The following is a 26,138-nucleotide window of genomic DNA, read 5'->3' on the forward strand; positions in this document are numbered from 1 at the left end:
CAAGAAGTAATCTACCAGTGATAATTGGCAATTTTGTTTGTATATTTTTGTAATTCAAATTCAATCAATATCCAATTTCTTAAAATTGCCCTCAGTACCAAAAATACTTGTGTCATACGATGATGATGATGACGATTTTACGGGTCTTAGTTTTTCATTGATTCGACGATGACGATCATACTCAATAATTTCGTAACGATTTTGCCTTAATTCATTATAACACGATTCTGGAAATGGAAGATAAGAAACAATATTATCAAATAATAATAATATGCAGTAAAGCATTTCATACCTTTCAGCTCTCTGGAATGTGCTAGAGGTCCACCCAATTCTTGTGGCAATATTTCACGTGGCACATATTTATAAACTGGTTCCACACCAAGGTGGGTATGAAACATATCAGTTAAATCTTTTTTCATAAAGGGTTTCATTAATGTCATTAGACTATCCGTTACTGGACCGATGTTCACAAAATGTAAACCCACCAGGCGGACAGGTATGGCTTCCTAAACAAGAAAGGTGGCTAAAAATTAAGGTTCAGGAAAGTAAATTCACGCACAATTTACCTGTAGATAATAGAGGAACTTTTTCATTTGCATTAAACCAATTCGAGTGACATGGCCAAAACTAACACCATCAAAATCAACGAGAAATATTAGGCCCTTTAATAGTCCAACTTTTTGCAGCCAAATATCTTGGACCAAAAAATATCTGAAATAAGATACAAAAAAGGGAACGAAATAAAAAAACAATTTTTATTATAAAATTGTGTACTCACAATTTAATTGCATCGGCAAAACAAAAATTCGAAGCATCGGTGTCATCAACCTTGCCCAATATAACACCATATCCTTCCGGTGTTATATTCTCCAATGGAAATATTGTACTAAAACGACATTTACATTTTAAAGAAAATTAGACCATATCTGCTCGATCCCATCCACATACATTGTCTTAAATAACCGGTTCCATGCCGGCGTCTCTACATCCATATTCCCAAAGAAATCCTCAAAATGGGTGCGACATGTCAAATAGATATCAATGACACGCTTTGTATACTCCATGCCATGATCACAGGCATGAAAGAACAACAAAGCCTCCTGTTCGGTTAGGCTCGGCATATGGGGTTGTGCACTCAACCATTGGAGTAGTTTTAAAATTTCTTCACGTTTAATTTCGGGATGTTGAGAATATTGATCTTCTAAATTAAATAATTGCCACATTTTATAATTGAAATTTTAGTTCTCAACGGCGATCCGATATAAAAGAAACAAACATTCGAAATGAATTGTTTTCAAACAAATTCACAACAAAGTATTTAATAATGTTTGATTGTTAAAAATCTAATCTTGATCATGGTAATTATTATTTGTTGTTGTCATTGCTATTTTATATTCCAGTCAGTGCTAAAATACTGCAGCTAATAATAAAAAAAACAGAAGAATAGAAACAGGAATTTCTGATAAATGTCAAATAGCCACGGCAATCGGATACCCTACATGGGTTTACATTACGATAATGTTTAGGTGTATATAACACTTTTTCGAATAGAATAAAAGTTGTATAACACTTTCCCATAAATGAAATGTGTTATATAGCGATTTTCAGTAAGGGAAATGTATTGCATAACAACTTTCAGTAAGAGAAATGTGTTGTATAACACTTTTTCGTATAGAAAATTTATTGTATAACACTTTTTCGTATAGAAAATGTATTGTATAACACTTTTTTCGTATAGGACATATGTTGTATAACACCTTTTCGTATAAAAACTGCGTTGTATAACACTTTTTCTATGGAAAAGTATTATTCTAACACTTTCCCTTATAGAAAATGTGTTGTATAGCACTTTTTCGTATAGAAATTTTATTGTATAACACTTTTCCGTTTAGGCAATGTGTTGTATAAGACTTTTTCGTATAGGCAATGTGTTGTATAACACTTTTCCGTATTGGCAATGTGTTGTATAACATTTTTTCGTATAGGCAATGTGTTGTATAACACTTTTTCGTATAAGCAATGTGTTGTATAACACTTTTCCGTATTGGCAATGTGTTGTATAACACTTTTCCGTATAGGAAATGTGTTGTATAATGCTTTTACGTATATGAAATGTGTTGTATAACACTTTTCCGTATAGGATATGTGTTGTATAACACTTTTCCGTATAGGAAATGTGTTGCATAACAATTTTTCGTATAAAATTGTATTGTATAACACTTTTCCGTATAGGAAATAAGTTGTATAACACTTTTCCGTATAGGAAATAAGTTGTATAACACTTTTCCGTATAGGAAATGTGTTGTATAACACTTTTCCGTATAGGAAATGTGTTGTATAACACTTTTCTGTATAGAAAATGGGTTGTATAACACTTTTCCGTATAGGAAATGTGTTGTATAACACTTTTCCGTATAGGAAATGTGTTGTATAACACTTTTCCGTATAGGAAATGTGTTGTATAACACTTTTCCGTATAGGAAATGTGTTGTATAACACTTTTCCGTATAGGAAATGTGTTGTATAACACTTTTCTATATGGAAATTGTGTTGTATAACACTTTGCCGTTTAGAAAACGCATTGCATAACACTTTTCCAACTAGGACAAGTTTTGTATAACACTTTTCCGTATAGAAAAAAAATGTTGTATAACAGTTTTCTGTATAGGGATTTTTTATATAACACTATTCTGTATAAATTTGTTGTATAACACTTTTCCGTATATAAAATTTTGTCGTATACCACTTTTCGTATAAGAAATGTGTTGTATAATAGTTAGGGAAAATACCTTCTCTGGCGCTACTGATGCATACGAGACCATATACTGTCCGCAGCACCAACAACTTCTTGGCAGCAGGACTGATGTTCCTCAACCCATCACATCCTTTTCACTGCCACAGGCTTCTTTCTATATACCCAAATTGTGTTGTATAACATTGTATGGACGACGTCCATAGGCATTTCGTAGACAGTAGCCTGCCTAGCTGAGTAGGCAGTGGAAAAGCAAGGCAAGCTTCTCCATAAGGCTATGGCAGGGGTGTTCCGACTATAACACCCAAACATCGATGGATGATTTTCGACTCCTCAAGAAGATAGTGCACTGTATATAGAAGACTAAACGAAGTTCTTCAGTCAGTAGAACCTAAAGATGGATTTACGCCTACAAAAGGCCTCTAAGGCAGATCTGAAGGTATGGAGAACTGAGGAAATTCTTCTATCTAAACAAGATCTGAAGAAAATCATCTGTCATTAGAGAATTCGAAAAAATTTTAGATGATTTAAAAGTGACAAAAAATTGAAAAAGGACTTCCGAATATTAATTGAATGAGGTATTCTGTCTATAAAATACCTGAAGAAGATCCTCTAAGTATATATCACTTGAAGAAGGTATTCTTCTAAAGAAGACCTAAAGAAGTTATTCTGTATATAGAAGACTAAAAGAAATTCCTCGGTCAGTAGAAAAAGGCCTTTTGTCTACAGAGTATCTAAAAGAATTAGAAGAAATTATTCTGTATATGGAGGGTCAGAAGAAGGTATTATACCTATAGGATACCAGAATAAGTCTTAAATGATTTTTGGCACTAAAAGACCTAAATACGTTATTTGGTTATTAGAAAACCTGTAGAAGATTTTCGGTCTACAGAAGTCCCGAAGAAGTCGTTCTAAAAGATCTAAAGGAGTTATTCGGTTATTAGAAAACCTGTAGTAGGTTTCGGTCTAAAGAAGTCCCAAAGAAGTTTTTCCTTCTGCAGAAGATCCGCTAAATATGTATATAGTGTGTAGAGAACCTGACGATGGACGTAATTTTTTCAAAAAAGTGTTATTGAAAATATTTTCTTATACAAATTAAAAAGGCCTCATGACGATGTTGCACTGGTATCATAAAGAGACATCCTGTTGCAGTTCTCAGGGCGACTGAAACTGTCCAGTGTATATCGGAAAGGAAGAGATTAAACAGTTCCGGAGAGATCACCTCTCTGTTTCACTTCCTGTTTCTATCGTCCTTAAAATAAGCGGAGATAATTTATTATTTAGAAGGTATTATATCTATAAAAGATATACAGAAGGTCTTCCATTTATAGAAAATCAAAAAAAAACTGACAAGCTCTATTATCTATAAAATATAATTAACAAAAATATTTCTTTTTTTTTTGTATTTTAAAAATTCAATTTGTTTTTATTTTTATTTTCTAGATTTTTAGCCTGGGCTAATAGAAATCAGTTTTTTTATGTATACGTGTTTTCTTTAAATTTTACATAAAAACCTATAATTCGTTTTAACAGTAACTTAACATTGAATGAAGTAATTATATATATACTAAAATATAATGTTTACATATTTATTTGTAAAAAATGTAATGTGAAAATTAAACAAATTTTAAATGATATTAAAATAAAAAAAAATATATATATATAAATCATGTTTTAAAGAAAAATTTAAAAAATTATAATAATTTATTATTTTATTGTTAATGACCATCGGGTCTGAATTATTATAGGCCATTAAATAGTATTACTATTATTTACAGCTATACAAGAAAGTATATGTAGTTCAATACAGCTTTATAAGATATTTTAACACTTGTTAAAAATGAAATTCCTTTCTTCTTTCTTTGCAACAATGTTGTTGCCTTTACAACCATATTTGTCTTTAAACTCAGGAGGAGGAGGAGGAGGGCATTATGATAGACGTAATGAAATGAATGCCCATTGTTTTTCACTGCGAATATTTTTTATAATTAAAAAAAAAATAAGAAACAAATTTAAATAACTAAAACAAATCAAATTTTGAAAAAATGAATCTATTCTATATTCTTAATCTTATGTCATTATACAAAAGCGAATACCATCTTCAGATATTCGATGTATTATAAGTAAATATCTATATTTTTAATTATATATTTTACAACTAACATTTACAATGAATTTCCATGAAATGAATGTGTACATGTGTGTGTGAATCAGTATTTAAATGTAATATCAAATAAAAAGAAATAACCAAATAAACTATGGAGCAATCATTATCCATATTCTATGATATACATATCACATTTCCATTGGGGATTTTTTCCTCTCCTCTCAAGGAGAGCAATAGTAGTAATAGTAACGTTTAATAGCAGCATCTGTAGTAGTAGTCAGCCAACCAAACTAAAATCGTTTTTATTTCAGCTTCAAGTTGAATAAAAAACTTCAATGATAACGTATTTGACGATTTGAAGTTGTTTTACCACCACGACCACCACCACCACCAGTTGCCGAACTTGAATTTTGTCCAATTTGTATCTTGGCAATGGGTGCAGCTATAGTTGGATTTGTTGTACCAACTACTGGAACCCATCGAGTGCCCTGTTGTAAAATTGTATAGGTGTTCGTTGGACAGTTTGATGAATTGGCCGGGGTTGTAATTGCTTGCTGGAAATAAAAAAAAAAATATTAAAAATTTTTTAAAAATACAAATTATTAAAAAAAAAATTACAAAAAATTGAGACTAGTTCAGTCAGGTAGAACTTATTATAACCTTCATCGTAACTTAGTTAAGTTTTCGTACTCTCCCACCATTCAAAATAAACAGAATCGTTTGGAACCGTATATTGTAAATTGTCGGCAGAAACCACAAAATTCATAAAATTACGCTGGACATAGGTCCAACATCCTTCATACATATTTAACACTTTACAAAAACCGGGAATGTCAAATCACAGTAACTTTGACCGGTAAAACCTCAAAAAATAAACTTTATATGGGGGATGTTTCAAAATAAACCAGTGAGCAGAGCAGTATAGTCGGACGGAGCCGACCATATGATACCCTACACAACTACCACTGAGTTTCTGCTGATATATATTCCGGACCTGGGAAGTAGTTCGCGATATTTCCCCACTCTTGACGTTTAGTGGTTAACACCTCCTCCGCAGCTTCTTTTCCGAATCATGTTTTTCGGGAGAATAGATGAAAAATTTGTTATTTTACACAACAAATTTTTATTCATTTGACCCGCTAAATATTAACTGATCATGTCTGCCAAACGAATTAGTTGGTCAGATCGCCTCTCCCATGGAAAATTTCTGTTGTTCGGAATATAATTGTGGCGTCTAGAGCGACTAGAAAAAACAGAAAAAATAAAGTTTCCGATCTACTTCATCTTCGATATATCAACTGATCATCATCCAAATTTATTGGTGTCGTCCTGGACCCTAACCGGAACTTAATGTAAAATTCCATAGCGCTATTCTATGGTCAGACCCCTTTCTCTGTATAAAATTTTCTGGTGTTCGGGTCATAATTGTGGCCTCTATGGCGGTCCGAAAAACAGACAAAAATAAATATTTACCGACAATTACCAAAAACAAACGCGGTCTTCTTTGGTTAGAACCCATCCTACATGCTAAATTTCGTAGCGATTAGTCCATAATCGACAGGCGGTCGGACACACACATGTCTAGATCGACTCAGCTAGTCGAAATATGAAGATATGCATACTTAAAGGTAGAATGGGACATTTTTGTATGGACATTTGTTTTCGCAAATATATTTTTCACACTCTAAGAACCCGGAATACCTAATTAAAGGACATTTGGATGCAAAATATATCTATATATCAATCAAAATGCCCCGAATATGGAGCGGTATATCAAAATGTGGATACATATTTTATTCACATGGATCGGACCATCTCACCATAATTGTCTCCGTAATCAGACCTCCTGATTTCATCATAGAAAAGTCAAATGGCAAAAAAATCAGAGAGTTTACCAAACATCGCTTCAGAGTACTCATGAACCATTCTAATGTTCGGGTACCAGAAAGGTAATTATGAGACATTGTTATGGCCTGCAGCGGATAGTTTTATATCTGCTGGTCGAATACCCAAGTTGACACCTATTTTCACTACAGAATCAGTTGGACTAGCTAATGAACACAATATTATAACGACTCGTTAAAACACCTCCTGAATAAGTTCCCTGACTTTGCGATCAATAAGTCAGGGAACTTATTCTGGATGTGAGTAGAATATTCGCAGATCATAAGCGAAATAGTTGTTGAGGGCATATAAAGTGTTGCAACAATGGAACCTGTATGAATAAGCTGTGGGCAAATGTTATGTCGCTCTCGTACACTGGAAAGAATGATGATAGGACCTGAGTCGAAGGCTGTGCAAGCTATTTAATCCGACTGTGCACAGAGAGATAGGGCAAAGAGGAGAGTACTACGTTGTATTACATATATACACGCCGAATCCGAGAAATTTCGTCCGAAGCGCTAAGTCACCCAAAGCATTAGTCCCTGACAGAATCTCTATTGAATGACGCTATTGTAGATCCAGTGTATCATCTTCGAATTAAACCCCCATTTACAGCTTACACCTTTTCTGCATTTACGTGTCCTCTCTAGGATGATTCCCAAATATTTACCATTGTTTGATATGACAATCACTTTGTTCTTGACGATGGACTCTTCATACTTTCCTATTTTTGTCTTTCTGGTAAAAGACATATCACCGTCACGTTAAGGACTCTCGGCAACGGCCGATTGAAAGCGATGTTGAACGCCTTTTCAGCATTTCTCATAGAGAGTATGTCTGCATAACAGACGGATTCAAATCCCTCATCGATTGAGGTCCTTACTTGGAATTTTCCTTGCCCTATTTTGTCCCCGATGGATATGTCCCGTAGACTACAGTTTATGTATTTATTTATGTGGCTGACACAGAGCTGGTCTACTCGAAAGACTTCTAACGATTGGATAAACGTTTCAGTGCCGACATTGTTGAAGGCTCCCTCTACATCAATGCGGTTTCCACTGATCTCAACTGTCGTGCCATGATTTCGAGTAATTAAGCTTATGCAAACCGGTACCTTTCTTATTACCCTTGCATCATCAGTTCTCAAAGTGTTCGGTGGAAAGTGAATTTTTTCATTTCTACCATTATTTCGATTTGAGTGTGAGTTTCTGATAGAAACTTTTTGATTTCAGATACCTCGTTTACGATCTACATAAGAACACGAATATTTTTTCCGTTACGTATTTTTTGGACCGTTCAACATATTTCGTTGAATAAATTTGGATTGAAACAGGAAAACAGTTTAAATAGTTCTTTTTTTAAGAACATCATCGTATTAAAAAAACTTACCGTAGCATTAAAACGTTGCACTGGAATGCTATATGTCGTATTGCAACGTACAGTTGGCTGATTGACAGCTGTAACAACGGGTCTCAAATAGGTATTTGTTGGTAATTTAAGAAGATCCGCTGAGTTGTTGCTATTATTAGCATTACGCTGTAATGAAGACGACGACGATGAGGCAGATTGGACAGACATTTGCGTTGTGGTGGACATTAAAGAATTTGCCGAGGATTTTTTACCCAATGCGGATTTGTCTTTTTTCATCAAGACGGATGGTGAAGAACCAGGTGTTTTGGTATTTACATTGGCGGGGCTAATGTGAGATGTTGAGGTGGAATTGGTATTATGATCACGTTGCTGTTGTAAGGAAGAGAATGATATACATTAATAGTTTGTGTTTAGAATACAATTTCTACTCCTCACTTACCATTTGCATTTGTAGATTACTATTTACCACCAAATTATTCGTTGTGATATTTGTTAGATTTGTTTCCTGTATTTTGGGACGTATTTGTGCACAATTTGCCTCATGTCGACTCCAATGCATATCCTGACAGGGATAATCACAATACGAGGTATTCCAACAACAATAGAATTTTGCTTCACGACCACACTGCGCACACCACTGCTTACGTTTAGTTTCCTCAACAACACGTTTCCATTCCAATTCGCGTTGTGACCATTCCATTTCACGTTGTTTCATTTCCAACTGACATTGTTTTCGTGCCTCCGCAATTGCACGGTTCTTTTCATTTTCCATATTTTTACGCATTTCTTCTAGCTGTTTGCGTAATTCGTCTTGTGCCATTTTACTTTTTTCCAATTCGATTGTGGCCAGAGATAATTTGGCCGGCAAACTGGTGTCATCGTGTTGCGTTAAATCGCGTATCGTATCTTCAATGGCATTCATAAATTCATAGGTTACCTAGCAGGAGGAGAAAAGTAAATCAGTGGGGAAAGGTTTTTTAATTTATCTGTTTAAAATAATTTTTAGATAGCTCAACAGAGGTTGACATTGGAAGATCATTATGGGAAACCCTTGAGGTTTTCCTATTAGAAAATTTATAGATTGCTCTTCATATTGGCTCATTATATTGTGAATTCTATAATAGGTCCCATGATCTTCTTTCCTACTCGAGTCTTTTTATTGGAAGAATTAGAGATTGTGGAAAACCTTGAAATCTCCCAGATAATGACAGGTTTTCCTATACATCTTACACGAGAGATCTTATTGGTATTTTTTTTATTGGTCTTTTTTTTATTATTGGAAGACTTTTAGGTTATGGGACCCAAGAGATACCTATTTTTTCAAAGCCTTTTTTAAAAACCCCAAGAAAGGGTTGGGATTCTTGGTACTTTTGAAACCAAAAAATATCTCAACTTCTTTTCAAACTCACCTTAAAGGCATTTTCAAACAGACGCGTATGCACAGGTCCAGCCTGTGTGGGAAGTATTGGACGATTCTCGGCCGTTTGTAGAATTCCTTTGGGTCGAGCCGTTAATTTGGGTAATGCTCTTATTGGACCATCCGCCGTAGATGTTATTCTGAGAGGAGGTATTTGAGTATCTGTAGATTGAATTGGTGTACCCGAAACAATTGTTGTGGTTTCCAGGGGAGGTGGTCCACCACTGCCATCATGATGGATATTATTATTAAAATTTACACCAGAAAGACCAGCCAAGGGTGGAGGGGTTGTTAATCGTAAAGGATTTATGGGATTGGTTGTAATCGCCGCAGATGATGTTGCTGGTGTGGTATTGGCGGTGGTGGTGGTGGTGGTAACGGCGTTGGCAACGCTGACTAACATACGTGTTGTGTTGTTACCTATAGTTAGGGGAGGTGAGTTTGAAGATGTCGTTGTTGTTGCTGGAGTTGATATTGTGCTAGATGCTGCAGATACCAAAACCAAAGGTGTCGGCAGACTTCCAGCTGTACCCGAAACTGTAACCGTTACTGGATTATGCCGTGCCATAGAACTCAACGTTTGACTTGAGTGTGATACCGTTTTCGATACCGCTGTCAGCGGTGGTACGGGTATGGGAGACATTATGCTACGCGTCGTGGAGGCAATATCAACCGGTATTGTTACCATTGTATTACTGGACATCGGTCGTGTATTACACACTTCCAGGTTGTTGGTTGGAGAATCTAATAGCTCTTTTGATTTTTCTGTGTTATTTTTTGTTTGCGGTTCATTGTGGGAGCCATCGGTGTTTGGTGGTTGAGAAAATGCTGAAGCTGGAAGTGGGCCATATGGAACACCCTTTAAAACATTTCGTTTGTTGTTTGATGGATTTGCGGGAAGATTTCGAAGGGATATTTTTTGTATGGTCGTATCACCAACAACACGTATTTCATTTTTGGTGTTTGTTGTTATTGCAGGCGTCGTTGTTCCGGTTGTAGGGTTCGAAGACTTGGCCGCCCTTTCCTCTTCTTCGTCGGAAAACACTTCCTCTTTAACACGAGCCAAAAGGACTGGAACTGTTGTATTTCCATTAGTAGTTTCCTTTTGCGGCGAATTACTTTGAGAGGACAATGTTTCTTTGGACATAGACCTCACGCCAGGTAAAGTGGAGGCATTTGCTGCAATTGTTGTAGGGGTTTCTTTATGTGTTGCCATTGATGGTGTTGCTTCTTTAGGTTTCTCTGGTGATTGTGATTCTTCTTCATTGTCGGAAGTCACTTCCTGTTTTATTTCCACAAATGGCACTAAACCTTTTAGAATGATATTCACCTGTTGGTCCTGTTTTTGTTTTTCATTCGCATTCGGTTTGGTTTTCGATATTAAGGTTTCGGTGGGCTTTTCCGCCACCACCTTTGTTGTCGTTGCAACGACATTTGTGGGAGTAACTAGTCCTTCTGGTTGTTTTTGTGCCTCCACATTGTTTAGAGACTCAGGCATAGCAACTGGAGTTGTGTCCTTGTTGCTGATCTTTTTTATGGTCACTCCTTGTTTGTTTTTAACTAAATTTTCTACAACCTTTTGAGCGCTAATTGTTGCTGCAGAAGGGGCGGGGGTAGATGAAGTGGATATATTTTCCTTTGATACCGATTCCGTCCCTAAATCATTGGCTGGTGGGGTTGCAGTTCCTGGTAAACCTTTCGTAGTGTTATTATCTTTTTCTACATCATCACTAGGCGTCGTCTGCATTTCCTTTTCCATGGTCTGATCACATTTGGAGGTTATTGTACTAGTTTTTATGGTTAGCACAGGAATCTTTTGTTGCTCGGCTGCTGCTGCCGGTTTTCCATTGCCAATGTTTCTTATACATTTATTTTTATCAATTTCTGCTTTCCTTTTGGCGGTGGCCTCATCAAAGCTAACCGCTTCAATTCTTTGTAATTTCGGTAAACACAATTCCGTGTGGTCCTGATCTTCGTTATCATCATCAGCAGCATCAAAGTCTTTATCACCGTAATTCTTTTTAGTACCCCCACCATCATTAAGATTATCCGATTTACGTTTAAGTATCACAGTACCTAGCTTGGAAGGATGACTGCTATCATCAGAGGAGCTCTTGGAGATTACCTCATATTTTGCAGACGGCTGTTTATCATTTGTTTGTTTTTCTTCCTCCTGGGAGGTGATGGAACAAAGTTTCCTTTTCTTAGAATTATTGTGGTTTTCTTCAATTTCGTTTTGCTGCTGCTGAGCTATTAACAAATCCGGTGTGCTCGAAGCCTTTTGTACAATCGACATATTATTATCCGCAGTTTTATATATTTTAAATTGCAATGGCGGTTTGATGACGGCTTGATGCTGCTGCCTAATGAAATCCTGTACACCCGGCATCATTTCCTCCAATTGACGCATTTCATCCGCCGGATCAAATGGTGTCTTAAATGGTGCATAATTAAAACCACCCACTTTGTTTTTTATATTTTCAATGTGTTCCTCCACCTCCTTCATACAACCGGCCAATTCTCGGGCGGCTTTCTTACCCGTTTGGGTATTTGGATCTTGTTCGGAATATAGGAAACAATCTTTGGCCGATACAAATGCCCGATCATGTTCACCAAAGAAACGTACATTAACCAATGATGTCTGACCTATACCCATTGCTTTGGCTGGCCAATAGGGAAACCCCTTTAATTTGGCCCACAGCAATATATGTGGTTGCGAGCAAACATCGACAAACCAATCGGTGCGGGTATTTGCATTTTGGTAGCACTCGGCACAGGTTTCAATTTCGATGGCTTCTTGGCGGCAGATTTTGAGTATATTTTTGGCACATAAAACCAGTTTGTTGTTATCTATTCGAACAAAAAATCAAGTCAAAAGGAAAAAAATATTAGATTTTGTTGTTGGAGAGTCATGTTTAAACACAATGACATACTTCCTGCCGTAATAATATACGCATTGTGTAACATCCATTTTGTATCATTAACAAGTTCCTCGGCACAGCGATACTCTTTGGAATTGATTTTCTCCTGAAGCGTACCAAAATGCACCGGATTGATAATGTATTTTTTATAGATGTTTGTCTTTTCATAGGGCATCACAAAAGTGTAATTCTGAAATGAAATTATTAAAGAGCAAAAAAAGGAACATTAATAAAATAACAGAAAACAAATTCGATAAAAAGTTACTCGTAAAAGGTTATTAATAAAATAAATAAATAAAAATAATCTTTGGAAATCGCTATATATAATTATAGAGGGTAAAAATTTTGTTTCCATGTTGATAACCAACAATACTGTTATAATTTTTATACTTGGTTAGCATTGGGAGTTCTAAAATCCGAAACGACACAAGTTGTACTTGGCCAACGTGTGTCATATCAGTCCATTGTGTGAAAGCAATAGGGCTGCTACAACAACAACAAGTTTTGTAAGCTATTTTCTACACATTTTTCGAATTTGATGATTTTCTTTATGATAAATACATTTTAGGTGGATAAGATCAAGGGGAGAAATATTCCCCACAAAATTCTACTATGAGTCCACGAACACAAGAAAGCTTTATTTATAACCCATATATCAATAATGACCCTTAACAAGTTGTAATGCCTATAACCAAGAATATTGAAAAATTGTTTGTACTTGTTTCAAATTGATGAAATTTCTCCAATAAACCTACATTTTAGCAGGATGACACCAAGGACATAAATATTCTTCATCAAATTCTACTATGACTCAACGAACATAAGAAATCTCTATATATGATACATATATCGATAAGGATAAAAACAAATTTTGTATGTCTATATCAAATAATATTGGTGCATGTTTTATACTTGTTTCGAATCTGAGGCATTTCTCCAATAAATCTATATTTTAGAGAGGAGTGGTTAAGGGAAAAAATATTCTCCACCAAATTCTACCATAGGTCACAAAACATAAAAAATCTCTATATATAATACATACATCAATAAATTCCAAAAACAAATTACATATACCAATAACCTAGAGTTAATTTCTAAAGTTTTTTTTTATGTGGTGATAAAAACATGTATTTCCATTAAATACTATTTTTATCTAGTTTCTTTCAATTAAAAAAATATTTAACCTAACCCCAAAATTTTTGTTTAGCCTAGAAAAAAATTACATATCATATTGATTCAGATGACTATATAGAAGAATAAAACGTATGCATTTTCACACAAATACAAGACAACAAGAAAAAAGGTGTAAAGAAAGCGAGACTGTGTAGAGAAAAATAAAACAGCATGGGAGAGAATGATGCAAAGAGTGGCAAACAAACATCGAATGAAAAAAAAAAGAAAACAACAATAATAATAGTACTCAGAGATTCCGTTGAGAATAATGAACGAATGAAAAAGTCTACAAAGTCTACCAATACACATAAATATATTACACAAAATGGGAGATAGTGAATACTCACAAATACAATGAAACAAAACAACAATGAAAATGCTAAATAATAAAATAACGACAATGGATGGCGATGAAAAAAAAAATAAAATATGATACACCACGAGAGCTTACTAATTAAAACAAAATTAATGTAGAATACTTTTTTGTAATAATAGTAATTAAGTAGAAAACATGTTCCACATCAACTAACTAATTAAAAAAAACTTTTAAACATAACCTATAAATGAAATGATTAGTTTCAATTTATATCTAATGTATAATATTATAATACATATTTGAAATTAATTAATATTTCATTCATATACATACCCCTTTGGCAAAACGCATACGCTTTAAAGCAAATGTCAATAATTGACTTAACAAGTCCACCGACAATTCATTGCGTCGTGACCTGAAAATTCAACATATTATAGCACACGAACAATAAACATCAGCGCCAGCAATGAACGATGATGATGACGACGACGATGGCGATGACAAAGTGCCAAGCATACAACAGATGGAGGAGGAAGAAGAAGAATACAAAAAACTTGTTTAGTTTATTTTTATCACATTAGAAGAAATATTTCAAAAAACCTATTGCGAATACTTACTTTTTGGTACTATTTAATATATTCTCAATTGAGGAACATTCCGTACACATCCATGAGCTATCCATTTTGGCTTTAACACATGTTGTATGAAAGCTGCGTATACATTTCGAACAGTATATATCGACATCGGCATCATGACATTTCCAACAGAAACTATCTGAACCGGGCTGAAATGAAATTCAGCAAAAAAAAAAAGGTTAGGTTATGTTCTAAAATCATGTGACTAAGGAGGTAAATGGGGTTCTATACTATGTAGGTACCAATAATACACAAACCTATTTAATTCTTTAATAATTTAATTCTGAAATGCGTGTAAACATTTGAAATAATTGATTTTGTGGAATTTTTAAAACAAAACTACATTTTAGAGGAATGGGATCCAAGGAGGAAATATTCTCCATAAAATTCTACTATTAGTCACCGAACATAACAAACCTCCATACTTAATGCATATGTCAATAAAGACCAACAACAAATTATGTATGCCTATAACTAAGGTTGTTGGGGGCAATTTTCAATACTTCTCTGAATATGGTAGTATTTCGCACCTAAATTTACATTTTAGGGGTATTGGGCCAATGTAAGAAATATTCTCCACAAAATTCTACTATGAGTCACCGAACATAAAAAATCTCTATATATGATGCATGCACCAACAAAATCTATTACCAAAATTCGACTGTCTATTACCAAGAATATTGGTCCAAAGTTGACTAGTTTTTTTCCGTTATGGTAGTATTTTTCCAATTAAACTACATTTTATGGGGATGGAACCAAGGAAAGAAATATTCTCCACAAAATTCCACTATGAGTCACAGAACATAACAAAACTCTATATTTAATGCATATGTCAATAAAGGCAAACAACATATTGTGTATGCTTATATCTAAGATTATTGGTGCAATTTTCAATACTTTTTTGAATTTGGTAGTATTTCGGATCTTAATTTTCATGCTAGGGGTATTGGCCAATGTAAGAAATATTCTCCACAAAATTCTACTATGGGTCACCGAACATTAGATATACCTTTATCTAATGTACGTATCAATAAAGACCAATAACAAATTAATTATGAATCTTATTGTCATTTTTACATTTATTTCGATTTGGTGATATTTCTCTACATTTTAGGGGGATGGAACCAAGAAGAGAAATATTCTCCATAAAATTCTGCTAAAAGTCACTGAACATAAGAAATCTCTATATCTAATACGTATATCAATAAAGGCTAAGAACAAATTTTATGTATGCTTGAAACTATGAATATTGATATATTTTTTATAACTGTTTCGAATTTGTGCCGTTTTTCGAATAAAAATTCTTTTTAAGGATATGGAAGCATCTGGAGAAATATTAGTAGTAGAAATATTCTGTATCAAATTCTACTAAAAGTCTCAGAACATCGGATTTATATCCCTTACATAAATCAATTAGCCCTAATTACGCTTGCTATCGTAAAATTATATTTCCGAAATCACATGTGTAATGTTTTTTGTTAGGAAATCACACTTACCTTTGGCGGTGGTTGCCAAACTTTTTTCAAATGTTCAATATTCTCAGCAAATACCATAGATTTTGACAAATCTCCACCACTGTCATTCAAAGAGGATGAATCATCCGCATCACCTCCACCTCCACATGGATGATCATTTGTATTTTCCGTATAATCCATTGACATCTTCGCATCATCATCGGGTCGCATACGTTTTGTTAGCTTCTCTCGCGATTTAGAACGTGAACGACGTCGATGACTTGATGATATATCACGTAATTTTTTATCCTTTGCTGAGGTTGGTGTAGTTGTTGTCGATGAGGTCGCCGATGTTGTCTCCGGCCCCGTAGAACGTGAACGTGTTTTTGGCGGTGTATCTTGTGTCGAATTAATAATATGCTGTAAAAATTCTTTTTGTTTTTGTACAAATTCGGAATTTTCCGAACGCATATTCGATCTTTTACTGGCCTGGTGATGCAGCTGTTGTTTTTGTTGATGCGGTTGCTGATCTTGCTGCTCGCTTGTTTGTAAATTCTCTTCAGATGGCCATTTGTTACCTAGATCAAAGGTTGTGGAACAATTACTATTATCACTATTGTAGAAACTTTTGCTGCGTGATCGCCAACGACGACGCCAATTGGTAGAGGGTGGCGATTCATCATCAGCACCCTTTAAGGAGATTAAACGACGTTTTATACGATTGCTTTCCTCGCCGTGCAATTTTTCATTAGATGAATTCTGATTACTGTGTGATGTATACGAATGATCATTGGACGTTGTGGTTGTTGTAGAAATATTGTTGGTGGTGTTATTATTGGTAGCAGTGGATGATGAATTGCTGTTATTTAAATTTTTCGCTTTGGCCTTACGTGTCCTCTCCATCATGGCATCGGTTACGAATTTTTTAATAATTTTCGAATCATTTTGGGTTTGTTGTAATGCCACATATTCCCGTGACAAAGGCGTACTGCTACGCGGTTGATGTTGCTGATTCTGCTGTTGCTGTTGTGTGGGGGATACCGGCAATTTGTCATCACAGGAATTTTCCAATTTGGATGTATTACTCGATGATGAGGATGATGCTGTTGTTGTTGCTGTTGCGTTTGTGATTGTTGGCGGAGAATGTTGTGAATTTTGTGCAAAACTTTGCGCCAATTTTTTGGCTGTGGATATTTTAATTTTCTTTATTAGTCCACTATCATCTTGCACAATACGTGGTGCTGCCCAGGAATATGACGAAACATTTAGTGATAGTTTTTCCGAATTTTGTGTAATTATAGCCGTATTGTTATGTGAATCGGCAAATTCTTTGTTATAGTTGTTGGTACTATCCGCTGTGTTATTACCACTTTCACTCATGTCGTCAATGTGTGACGAACTATCAACGTAGGGCACAGAAGTGGGCAGTGTTCCATTGTTACTGCTAGTGATTGTATCTCTATCCATATTTCGGGTATTTTTAATTTTCCTGAAAAAAAAAAAACAAATTAATATAAAGAAAATGTTAAAAATATATTTTTAAGAGGACATTTCTACGACATACACTCATTCCATATTCATTGTCATGACAGAGTTAACCTCAAAATCCTCTTATTTTCATCCTACATAAATTATTTTTTTATTTTCTTTTCAATCAACAATTAGTCTCCAAGTGAAGAGCGGTGCAGCCATCTCAATTATTGGGTGCAGCAAAGTATTTCAAAAATCGTTAACTGTCATAACATAGAAACTCCTATATATAATGCATATATCAGTAAAGGCTAAGTAAAAATTATCTATACGTCTATAATTATGAATATTGTTGTCATTATTATATATGTATATTTCCATTTGGTGACATTTCTCCAATCAATCTACATTTTAGGAAAATGGAACCGAGAAGAGAAATATTCTCCATAAAATTAATATTGATATATTTTTATAACTGTTTCGAATTTGTGTCATTTTTCGAATAAACTATGAGTCACTGCACTTAAAAAACAATTTCTATATATTATGCATATGTCGATAAAGATTATCAACTAATTTTATTGTTTAAATCAGAATATCCTAGTGCTGCTTTCATCACGGGGTCATAAACTTATGTCAGAACTTCCATAATAATAAAAAGTGATCTTTTCAATTTAATCAACTGTGAATCTAGCGGAATACCAACAAAAACAGCTGATTGCAGCAACCGTCTATCTCCATTACCAATCGGTCAAAGAATTCCATTTTTTAGAAAAATGGGATGGGATTGTCCTTACGTGTTTCCCAATTTCTTGATGCAAATGCTCATTAGAAAGAATTAATCAAATATCTATGTGTTATTTATGTAGGATGTAATAAAAGTCAGCTATTTTGCGACAGAATGGTTGTTCCATAAGCAGAGCTTAAAATCCAATTTGAAAGACCCTGTTCCGAGATGTTCCATCACTTGGATCGCTTTTATAATAAAGCCGCGTACTTAAAATATAGAGAAAATTTGCGTGATTTTTTTAAAAATATCCCGCCACACATTCCCACCAGACCTGCGAACCGTGAAGTTGAATCAGTAATACATTTTTTGAACAATTTCGAAACCTTCGTTATGTTACCAGACTTGTGTAAAGGAATCATATAGGATTTCTTCTAGAAGTTGTAAATATAACTATATTTTAGGGTATAATAAAATAGCACCATCAAATCGGATAGCCAATGAACCCGAACAATACTTTAGAACTATGTTAGGAATTTTAGGAACTTTTAATTTGAGTTGGGCAATCTAGTTCACTGAGCTATCTTCTCGTTCCTTTTTTTAAGTAATGAGTATAGTTCCTACTCCTAGATAGTACATTTGTCTCTCTTTCTTTCATTTAAGACTTTCTGATGCGAACAGACATCACGTAACAGGATCTTCGAATGTTACCAAAGTATGGAAGTTATTTCTTGGTTATTATGTAACCAAGATCTCAATCGCTTCAAAATAAACGGAACTTTGGAGGCCAATATCTCGAGAAACAATTTATATTGTTTAAAACAGAATATACTAGTGCTGATTTTAGCATAGGGCCATAAACTTATGTCTGAACTTCCATAATAATAAAAATTTATCTTTGCCATTACATTGCTAATAGGCATCCGGATGCTGACACCTTTGCTAATATGTCTCAATAAAAGAAATTGCAAAAGTTTTTTAAATGATTTTCTCAACAACAATAATACAATTTACTTACATAAGTTATATGGTTATTGAACTTCTACTTATATATAAAAAAACAAGTTTGCGTTGTTTCCAAAAATTTTAATTTTTTCGGCATTTAGTTCCTTCTTCTGTTCTTCTGCTTGGAATAGATTTTCATTAAAGTAACTGAAAAAATACATAAAAAAGTGTATCTTATTAAATTTCTTGTTTTGAGAAGTAACCACAATAAAAACATAAATAATAAAATGTACTAATGAATCTTCGGGTTCAGCTGATTCGTGTTGAATCGTATCGTATTCTATGTTGATTCGTGGCCTTTCATTAATGTTTTTGTTGCTTTGTTGTGCATAATTTTGTTGTGTGTACTTGTTATTTTTTTTATTATTTATTTTTTGTTGTTTTCATCTGATACTGTTCCGTCGCAGCCACCGCCAACTACGACGACTACTCACATATGTAATCATCATCTCTTCCATAAAAACAACTTTAACGCTGATGGTGCCACCCGCCGCTGTTGTTAGTTGGCGTATCGAAACATGTCCAAGAGAAATGTCTAATAAAACAAAAATCACATACCATCATTTCGTCGTGTAAGGTGAAGAAAATCCAAATACGCAAAATATAATAATGCAAAACTAAATAAAACAAATCAAACTGTTTTCAATAACACTGAGCAAAAGAATAGCCAACAAATCAACCAACCGCTCACCGTAACAATAACGAAGAGAAGGCCAAACCGAATAAGACACAAACTGGAATCCACAACCAAAATAGTATGAACCACACATTGGCCGAAGCTCAATACTAAACCACATGGCAAAAAATTTTGTTTGTCGTTAAATAGAGAATACTCTATCTTGCCGGGTTGCCTCTCCATTTCTCTCAAAATATATATTCAGTGTGTGGTGTTTGTTTTGTTTTGAAAAGAGAGTGGTCGGCGGATATCTCAAATACACAAGAATGTAGTGCATTTTATATTTTTAACACATATTCACACGCACACATATAAACACACCCTGCACGACGTATATACAAAGAGTGGGAGTTATATAGAATGCTGTGATTTTTTTAATTTTTGGAGACTTTTTTTTGGTTTTGGGAATTTGAAATATTGGCTTTATATTTACTATAGGGAATTGAGTAGAGGGAATAATTTATATCCATAATTAATAGTTTCATATATTTTTTAAAAGACTACAACATCAACTGTAAATCTAGCAGAATATCAACAAAAACAGCTGATTGTGGTAACCGTCTATCTGCTTTACCAACCGTTCCAGGAATTCAATTTTGTAGAATAATGAGAAGCCTATGGGCCGGGATTGTCCCCACATATTTCCCAATTTCTTGATGCAAATGTTGAACCAGTAGAAAGCTGAATTAATCAAGGGTCTATGGGTTATTTATGTAGGATGATCAATACCGCGGCCCAAAATGCAATAAAGTCGCGAACTATAAATATAGAGAAATTTTGCGTCATATACGGCATTTTTTCGACGGATCCCCCGCCTAACTTTCAGTAATACATTTTTCGAACAATTTTGGAATAGCACTTAATCTTGCTCTTTTCATTTATAATTCAAGACATTGGTTAAGCTATCAGACTTGTGTAAAGGAATAATATAGGATTTCTTCTAGAAGTTGAGAAAATACTAAATTTCAGAGAGTAATAAAATAGCAGCATCAAATGGGATAACCAATGAATCCGAACAATACTTTAGAATTATGCTAGGGACCTGGATTTTTAATTAGATTTGTTTTTTTTTTTGATTTTAATTAATTTCTATTTAATAGAATATTCAGATGCTACAAAATTTAACTGCAAGACAATTAGCACAAAATGTTTTTTTTTTTTTTTTTAATTACATATTTATCTATGTGACAGTAATTGGACTATACTTATATAAACATGCAGGCTTATCTCTTAGCCGTTAATTGTTTCTGCCCAGTTCAATATGGAGAACCAAAAGAAGCATTTACGTCAAAGGACACTGTAGACGGGAGTGGTACTACAAGCATGAGGACCGTCCGCAATTGGTTTAAGAAATTTGCAAATCAAGACTGTGCTCGCTGAAAATCCGCGATATAGTATGCGCACATTTTATCAAGATGGGATATGCAAATCGGTAGGAAAAGGGAAGAAACTTATGAGACAACCTAATATAACCAAAATCATGAAACAATTTTGGATTGGAACCCTTTTACATTCTGATCGCAAACATTAAGAAACATATTTACGTTCTGGTAACATTCCAGCCCTCTGAGGCAAATGAGCTAAATTTCAGATCTTTCTAGAAATTCCTTAACAAATACATTAGCAGGTCAAAATTCTCTCGATATTAAAATCGCAATGCATACTTTCTTGTATTGCGATTTTAAAAGATGATCTACTTTCTGAGCATGCAGACCGAAGTTTATAACAACGTAAACTCAAATTTCCATCGATTTTTGATTTTATGAAATTATTTATATCCTCAACCGAAGTATCTGCTGCAAACCTATCCACACATATCATTCCCATGGTGGGAGCCATAGTTAAAGGTCTTTGACTAGGTTAGAGGGAATTGAGAATGTTAGAGTCCACAAAGGCCACAAGGCATACATTGGTGTAACAGTGTTGGCGAACACTTAGGCCTCTTTTTACTGAGGAACAAAATACGATTCTAAATTTTCAATCATTATTTGATCATTTGGTTCAGTTTCGGGTGACAAGAATTAGATAATGTGGTTCGGGCGAGACATGCTAAAGCCTTATTCAGACTAGCGACTACATGCACCCTGGCTTTATTTTGATACAGTAATATAATCAGTCCTGACGAAGATACAATATCTCCTCTAGATGATCTGGATAAATAGTATAAACGGTATCAAGATCCATCCAACAATCATTGCAGTGATTTTAAAGCGGAGATTCGAACAATCAAAAAAGTTAGGTAAATATTAAACCGTATCGATCTCACGGCGGCCCATATATTCGAAAACAAAACGCTATTTGTTAGACGCCTGAACAAAGAAATATACGTGGGAATGAATTAGATCGAAGAGGTTTTTAAAGTACCACTCGAGTACAGTTCGAATCCCAACTGGATGCAGCTCCAAGTAGCGAATTATTATGCAGGTCAACAAACTACCGAGTGGTATTGCTCTCTTTCAATATAGCGATGCGTTCTTTAAGGAAGCCAATACTTGACGTTCGCAAATAGATTTCTTCCTAACGTTCCTGTTTTACATGTTTCAGGGCTTTTCACGCTCGAGTTTAAAGCCTTCCGTATTCAACAAACCTCTCTTCTGGAACACTTCACAAATTAAAAGTTTTCAAATATTTTGAGAACTTTCTGAATCATCAAAAGACACAGAGAGTTTTGTGGAGACTTCTTGCATATAGAAGAACTCTACAAAACCACAACAAACAGATATTTATTTTTTTGTATATCAAAGATATACCTGTCTGTCAACGAGCTAATCCCACGAAAATCGTGCTGTTGCCACAAACCCATAATAACAAACAGCAATAATAATCATGAAAAACCGAATTAGAAAAAACAAGAAAAGAAAGAAAAAAGAAATATACAATATTCAAAGACCTCAAACCAATACCACAACAACAACTACACGAAGAATAACAATATCATGATGAACACAGCAGTAGTAGAAAGCAAGCAGCAATTGTTGAATTGATGAAAAGCAAACTCTACATACAAATAGATGTGTGTACATATGTAATGTAAATTGTACGTGTACAATTGTTCATACAACCATAATTATATACAAATTATACAAGTTTACTGTAATGGCCATAGATTTGATAGATTTGTACTACGGATAATGGCTTTAGTCTATGGTGAAGGTATTCCTCGACACTGCAAAGTTATGGATTGTGGCTATTTGACATATTCCATACGTACACACATAATTGACCACTTTCCGAAATGATTTACCAGCACCCAGTAACAATCTATAGGAATCCAAAGTCTACAAATGGTGCACACCACGATTTTATGATTTTGATATTTTGTTATGGAGGAAAATAGGAAAATTATTGAATTGATTTGAAATGTATATATTAGAGTACATACTTGTAATTACACTGGACAGTTAGCTTAACCAGAAGCTATATATGTATCTTCTTCTTGTTCCTATCACACTTCCATCTGAAAAAATCCCATTCCGGTTGTCGAATCCATTGTTTTATAAATCCTTTTTTTTGGGATTGGTGTCTGGGGCTGACTGGCTGGATGTTTGGTTGGTTGATGGTGCAACACTAGTTCCTCCTCTGTTGATATTTTGCACTTTTTTTCTTGGAGACTTGAACAATATTTCCTGTTTCTTGTGAGAGCGTCTGTCCGATACCACAGCAGCCTGTATTATTATTCTTCTTCTTCGGCAGCAGCAGATTTGCCAGTATGTTGTTTGTCTGGTTGCTATTTTTTCTTCGTTTTTTGCTTGCTTGTTTGCTAATTTCAGATAATGTGCGTACAAATGTCTCTCAAGTCCGTCGTGCAAGCCGATACATTTCAATGGTTACTCGTTTTGTTATTGTTTTGAATCGGTTACTTGCTATCAACAATTGTGAAACAATTACAAAAAGAATACTCGTTATCCTCCTCCTCAAGCAAAGGCATTTTGAGAATAATTTCCCAGATTGTGGGTGCTTGGTAATTTAAGGAAGAGGAAGGAAGAATATATAGTTGAGGTTATGTTGGGTTCCAGTCAAATCTTTTTCATTACTATGACGTAAAATGTCAAATTCTATGTATTCATATGATATTCATGTTATATTCAAAATGACTAGTCGGTAGCTCCCACATGATGATAACCTCTAGAGGCGTCCACCATCATTTTTTTAGACTTACAAAACGTCTTACCATTTCGTCTCTTATCGCACGCTCTAGGTAATAAGAATCTATACACCTGTACTGGGTCTCAAATAAACTCTAGAAGCCATATAAAATCTCTAACCTTATCTCTCCTGTCATTTATAACTTTTAATGCCATAAACCAATCGGGCTTTGGAATTTGTACATGAGTGTTGGACCTCTATTGTCTTCCAGAACACTCAAGACCACGGTTTCCCAGATTATTTCATAATTCTTGAATCCCGTACTATACCGGCCCGAATCTTGGCGGGCCCCAGCAGATTCACCAAACGTTGCTTCAGAAACCTACACTATTCTTTTGATGTCCGAGCAAAATGGAATTTCCTGGATATCAGCCCCTCACTATATACCTGGGAATAGAATACCCGAATAAAGACCAAACTTCCCAGCCGCGGCAGTAGGATTAACAAATAAGCATTATAAGAATCATACTGAATCAGAGAAATTACACTGGAAGTCAATAGATTGTAGGCGATAATAAGTGGAAAACGTGACTAGTGGTGTTGTGGACTTCTATTCCATTTAATGGCGCAGATGTGGCTGACCGTAGAAGTGCTTGAATTCTCTTTACCGACATTTATAGAACATCCCGAGACCGTGGAGCCACAACACTTTACGTCGGATGTTGTTGCAAGTGTCATCAGAAGCGAAATATCATCCGAGGTACTTGATCCTGATTCACATGCTCACGAAGAATGAAGCCAAAAACATGAGTTTGTCCTCGGAAAAATATACTTTAACAAATGTATATTCTTCTATATCTGCGCTTCCCCTGGACCCGTAAAAAATTTTCTTTGAAAATTCGATGCTTCTCTTGGCCTTTAAACATGTTTTTTGGAGAACATTTGCTTTTTCTATCCCCGTTAAACTCCTCTTTAGAATATACGCTTCTCCTGGACCCGCATAAAAAATTTTTTGAAGAATGTAGGCATCTCTTGACCAGTACAAAATATTATTTCAAGAATCCACGCTTTATCTGAACCCGTAAAAATATTATTTTCACAATCCAAGCTTCTCCTGGACCCGAAAAAAATATTCTTTGAAAAATATACGGTTCTCCGTGCTCGCATAAAATATTATTTGTGGAATATACGCTTCTCTTGGCCCTTAATAATATTCTTTGAATAATCTATTCTTCTCCTGGTCCCGTAAACAATTTTCATTTCAAGAATCTACACTTGCCTTGGTCCCGTAAAAAGAATCTATGCTTCCGTAGCCCAGTAAATAATATATTCTCTTGGCTCCTAAAAATTATTTTTAAAGAATTTACGTTTCTCCTGGTCACGTAAAAATATTTTTTGAAGAGTGAACACATCTCATGAACCGGTACAAACAGCATCTGTTACCCTCTAAATAAATATTTTTTAAAAGACTCGCGTTCTCATTGGTCCTTCAATTAAAAACGTTAATTTTAGTTTAAAAAAAATATACATACATTTTTTAACCTCTAAAGGTCCTTTAACATATTTAAAAACTAATTTTTGTTGTAGCGATGGATAATTAACTCACACACCTACAATTGCTTCCTTGGTATATACATGCTTTTGCACACCATACGAAAGTGTATTGATGATTCTGAACGATAAGTGGTCTAGCAATATTTGAGTTGCTCTGGAAACCTAGGTTGGAATTCTAGTCATGCTCAGCTGGAATAATTTTAATGTTTAAGTAAGTTTTTTTTTCATTCGAGTCGAGCTTAATGATCGATGTTTTGCAATATATAAGTTCACCTTTATAATAACCTTCAACATGATATTTTCCATTATATATTTGTTTGTTTCTTTCAAATGTTTCTTTTATTTGTCTACAATATCAAATTTTTATAACTAAAGAAGAAAAAAAAATTAAACACCATAATAGTTTAAAAGCATAATGGTGTCTATAAATACATGATGATTTGATATAAAAATCAATACAGAACAATAATAGTTTAAAAGCATAATGGTGTCTATAAGTACATGATGATTTAATATAAAAATCAATATAGAGGAGGAGTGTTTGTTTATTGCATAAGCGCAAGTGTCATAGAATTTTTTTCTTAGCTCAT

At 34.5% G+C, this 26,138-nt stretch overlaps 2 protein-coding genes across 2 annotated transcripts; both read right to left on the reverse strand.

The window, feature by feature from the left end:
• Window positions 1–60: 60 nt before the first annotated feature.
• Window positions 61–1,223, reverse strand: LOC133333748 (clavesin-1-like). The gene is made up of 5 exons (XM_061542040.1): window positions 931–1,223; window positions 779–886; window positions 567–711; window positions 293–506; window positions 61–227 (listed from the first exon to the last, which is right to left on the reverse strand). The coding sequence occupies exons 1-5, from the start codon at window positions 1,221–1,223 to the stop codon at window positions 61–63; spliced, it is 927 nt and encodes a 308-aa protein (XP_061398024.1).
• Window positions 1,224–5,191: 3,968 nt separating this feature from the next.
• Window positions 5,192–17,497, reverse strand: LOC133333729 (MYND-type zinc finger-containing chromatin reader Zmynd8). The gene is made up of 8 exons (XM_061542020.1): window positions 16,073–17,497; window positions 14,559–14,725; window positions 14,275–14,356; window positions 12,465–12,642; window positions 9,524–12,381; window positions 8,554–9,051; window positions 8,133–8,483; window positions 5,192–5,413 (listed from the first exon to the last, which is right to left on the reverse strand). Exons 1-8 carry the CDS (start codon window positions 17,495–17,497, stop codon window positions 5,192–5,194), a joined length of 5,781 nt encoding a protein of 1,926 aa, XP_061398004.1.
• Window positions 17,498–26,138: the final 8,641 nt, after the last annotated feature.

This window comes from Musca vetustissima, unplaced genomic scaffold (assembly GCF_032173495.1).
Source record: "Musca vetustissima isolate MV318-11 ecotype Yass unplaced genomic scaffold, APGP_CSIRO_Mvet_v1 utg2483, whole genome shotgun sequence".
Classification (NCBI taxonomy): Eukaryota; Metazoa; Arthropoda; class Insecta; order Diptera; family Muscidae; genus Musca; species Musca vetustissima.

What these genes read in the sequence shown, in the direction of transcription:
- LOC133333748 (XM_061542040.1), bottom strand. Translation starts at nt 1,223, where the DNA reads ATGTGGCAATTATTTAATTTAGAAGATCAATATTCTCAACATCCCGAA. An exon ending in TTTGCCGATGCAATTAAATT is followed by an intron (nt 712 to 778) that starts GTGAGTACACAA and finishes ATCTTATTTCAG; the next exon opens with ATATTTTTTGGTCCAAGATA. An exon ending in AGTTCCTCTATTATCTACAG is followed by an intron (nt 507 to 566) that starts GTAAATTGTGCG and finishes TTTCTTGTTTAG; the next exon opens with GAAGCCATACCTGTCCGCCT.
- LOC133333729 (XM_061542020.1), bottom strand. Translation starts at nt 17,497, where the DNA reads ATGGATAGAGATACAATCACTAGCAGTAACAATGGAACACTGCCCACT. An exon ending in GTATATTATTACGGCAGGAA is followed by an intron (nt 12,382 to 12,464) that starts GTATGTCATTGT and finishes TTGTTCGAATAG; the next exon opens with ATAACAACAAACTGGTTTTA. An exon ending in TGTTTGAAAATGCCTTTAAG is followed by an intron (nt 9,052 to 9,523) that starts GTGAGTTTGAAA and finishes TCCTCCTGCTAG; the next exon opens with GTAACCTATGAATTTATGAA.